This window comes from Empidonax traillii, unplaced genomic scaffold, assembly GCF_003031625.1.
Source record: "Empidonax traillii isolate 1590-97213 ecotype Southwest subspecies unplaced genomic scaffold, ASM303162v1 scaffold803:size405832, whole genome shotgun sequence".
Lineage (NCBI taxonomy): Eukaryota > Metazoa > Chordata > Aves > Passeriformes > Tyrannidae > Empidonax > Empidonax traillii.
The window spans coordinates 136,178-138,861 of record NW_020955996.1 but is presented as its reverse complement, the minus strand read 5'-3'; the positions used below and the strand labels follow the sequence as shown (position 1 = coordinate 138,861).

Sequence of the window (2,684 nt, the reverse complement as noted above, 5' to 3'; positions counted from 1 at the left end):
GGTGGTTGTGGTGGTGAGAGTGTCCGTGGGGGGAGGCGGGCTCGGGGCAAGTTTGTGGGATTTAATCGCGGGCTATAAATGGGGCTGCTGGAACTTTAAAAGGCAGCAAGCTGTGGTTGGCTGGTAGCGAGATTTGGAGTAACATATGGCATTAAAAGGCGCACAGCTGGAGGTAGCATTTCCATCGCAGTGAAGTCAGAGCAGCTGACTCTCCAGCTTGCGGTGTAATTAGCAAACCGAGCACTCCTCCTTCCCCTCCCTCCCTCCTCCTCCTCCTCCCTCCCGCCTGCCTCTCTCTCTCTCTCTCTTTCCCTGCTCTCCCCCCTCCCTCCCTCCCGCCGCGCCTCTCTCGCACTCGCACCGCGCTCCCTCCTGCCCGCCCGGCTCCGCGCCCCGCGCAAGGTAAGCGCCCGGCCGCGGCACGCAGCCGGCTGCGGCCCCAGCCCTGCCCTCCCGCCGGCCTGCCGACGCTTATTTTCCTCTTTATCTTTTAATAACTTCAAGGGAAACTTTTTCCTACCCTCCTCTTTTATCCACTCCCCCCCACACACACACCACCTCAGCCCCCCCGCCCGCCCCTTTCCGCATGCGAGGGCCGCGGCCGCTCCCGCCCCGCGCCCCCCTCCCCGCGGATCCGCCGCTCCAGCCGCCGCTGTTTTGTTGTGATTCGGTGCATAACGACTGAGGATAAAGTTTAAATGTGCGTGCGTGTGTGTGTGTGCGTGACGCGGGGAATATGCTTTATTAAAAGATGCCCCAAGTTAGCGTTGCTGGGAAGACAGCCTGGGAGTTTATGCTTTTTTTCTTTTCGGGGTGTGTGTATGTATGTGTGCTTTCCTCCGCTTAATTTTACTAAAGTGCATAGTGGGAGAAACAAAGGTTGGAGGGGCTGCTGCTTTACTAGCTTTTGTTTACTTACAATCAAGTTTTTCCTGTTCGGAGCAGGTGCGAAAGGATGAGAAGCATGTTGTGTTGGGGTTTTTTTTTTCCCTCCCCCCCTTAATAAAACTATTACAGACAATTAACAGTAAACGTTATCTCCAAGGCTGTTTCTTTGGCTTGGGTTACCAAAAAGCCGATCTGTTTGTTACAGCTGCTAGGAGGCTTTAGTTTACAGTAGCATTCAAGTTTTTCCTGTTTTGAACAGGTTATGAAGGAAGAATGGAGTTTCCAGACCATAGCCGCCAGTTGCTGCAGTGTCTGAGTCAGCAGCGTCACCAGGGCTTCCTGTGTGACTGTACTGTTTTAGTTGGAGAAGCTCAATTCAGAGCTCACAGAGCCGTTCTTGCCTCTTGCAGTATGTACTTCCATCTTTTCTACAGGGACCAGTTAGACAAAAGGGATATTGTGCATCTGAACAGTGACATTGTCACAGCCCCTGCCTTCAGCCTGCTGCTCGAATTCATGTACGAGGGAAAGCTGGAATTCAACAGTCTCCCGGTGGAAGATGTGCTGGCTGCGGCGAGCTACCTTCACATGTATGACATTGTGAAAGTCTGCAAGGGCAAGTTGAAAGATAAAGAATTATGTCCGGAAGAGAAGATTAATGATGAGGCGGCTAGTTTGGAGAAAGCGGAGCATTTTCTAGACGCCGGAGTGCCCCTGGTCCACGAGTTTGACCCAGGAAACAAACAAAAATTCAGCGTTGCAGAATACGAGAGAGCAGCAGGCAAAGAAAAGGTCAGCAGTCACCCCGCCTGGTCCTCTGATCATATAAGTGTCAGCTCTGTGCCGACAGAGGCAGAACCGTGCGCTGCAGCAGCTGGAAAAACAAAGGCTAATGTCAATAGTTCCACAGGACCTTTGTCCCAAAGGTCTGTTAACCATCCCCTGGCTTCGAGTGATGTGGACTGTGCGCTGGATTTGTCTTTCAAGCCCGTGCCGGGGAGAGATTCCTTACACCCCTCCTATGTCTTTGGACAGCTGGCTTCCGACAGCCAGCAGCAGGGTACCGAGCCACTTGTTAAAGATGAACAAGACTTGCTGTCAGATCAGGAGGACAGTGAAGCCAGGAGTCCAGAGAGTCAGCATTTTGGGAATTCAGCCAAAAGCCTAGTGACAGGGTTAGGACACATGTTTGCGGGGAATGGCAGCTCTCATGCCCGAGAGGAGGATATAGATCAAGAGCGAGATGAGAGCGAGGACGACATGGATTCGTCGGACATCTCCTCTGGTGTCCTCGTGCCTCCTGGGCATATCTGCATTTGTCCCCTCTGTAGCAAGGTGTTCCCGAGCCCACACATCCTTCAGCTGCACCTGAGCTCTCACTTCCGTGACAAGGACGGCTCCCGGACCCGCCTGTCCCCCGACGGGTCGGTCCCCACTTGCACACTCTGCGGAAAGACTTTTTCTTGCATGTACACGTTAAAGAGGCACGAGAGGACTCACTCGGGGGAGAAGCCCTACACCTGCGGCCAGTGCGGAAAGAGCTTCCAGTATTCCCACAACCTCAGCCGCCATGCGGTCGTGCACACCAGGGAGAAGCCCCACGGGTGCAAGTGGTGCGAGAGACGCTTCACCCAGTCTGGGGATTTGTACAGACATATCCGCAAATTTCATTGTGGCCTTGTAAAGTCCTTGGTTGTTTGAGATGTGTGTGATTTTTTTTTTTTTAATTATTTTTTAAATATCCCCCCAGCCCTTTTAAAACAAAACAGGAAAAGAAGGCAGCATTTGAATTTTAA

General features: G+C 52.7%; 1 protein-coding gene across 2 annotated transcripts in view; it reads left to right on the top strand.

Annotated features, from left to right (window-relative positions):
* The window catches only part of ZBTB42 (zinc finger and BTB domain containing 42), a 3,440-nt gene extending 813 nt beyond the window's left edge, over positions 1-2,627 (top strand). The window contains exons 1-2 of one of the 2 annotated variants that reach the window (XM_027901638.1): positions 383-402; positions 1,148-2,627. In XM_027901638.1, the coding sequence (XP_027757439.1) occupies positions 1,162-2,589 (1,428 nt within the window). In that variant the 5' untranslated portion in view covers positions 383-402; positions 1,148-1,161 and the 3' untranslated portion in view covers positions 2,590-2,627. Of the gene's footprint in view, positions 1-382; positions 403-1,147 lie in introns of those variants that run through there. The other variant, XM_027901639.1, reaches the window with a different exon arrangement.
* The last annotated feature ends 57 nt before the right edge of the window (positions 2,628-2,684 follow it).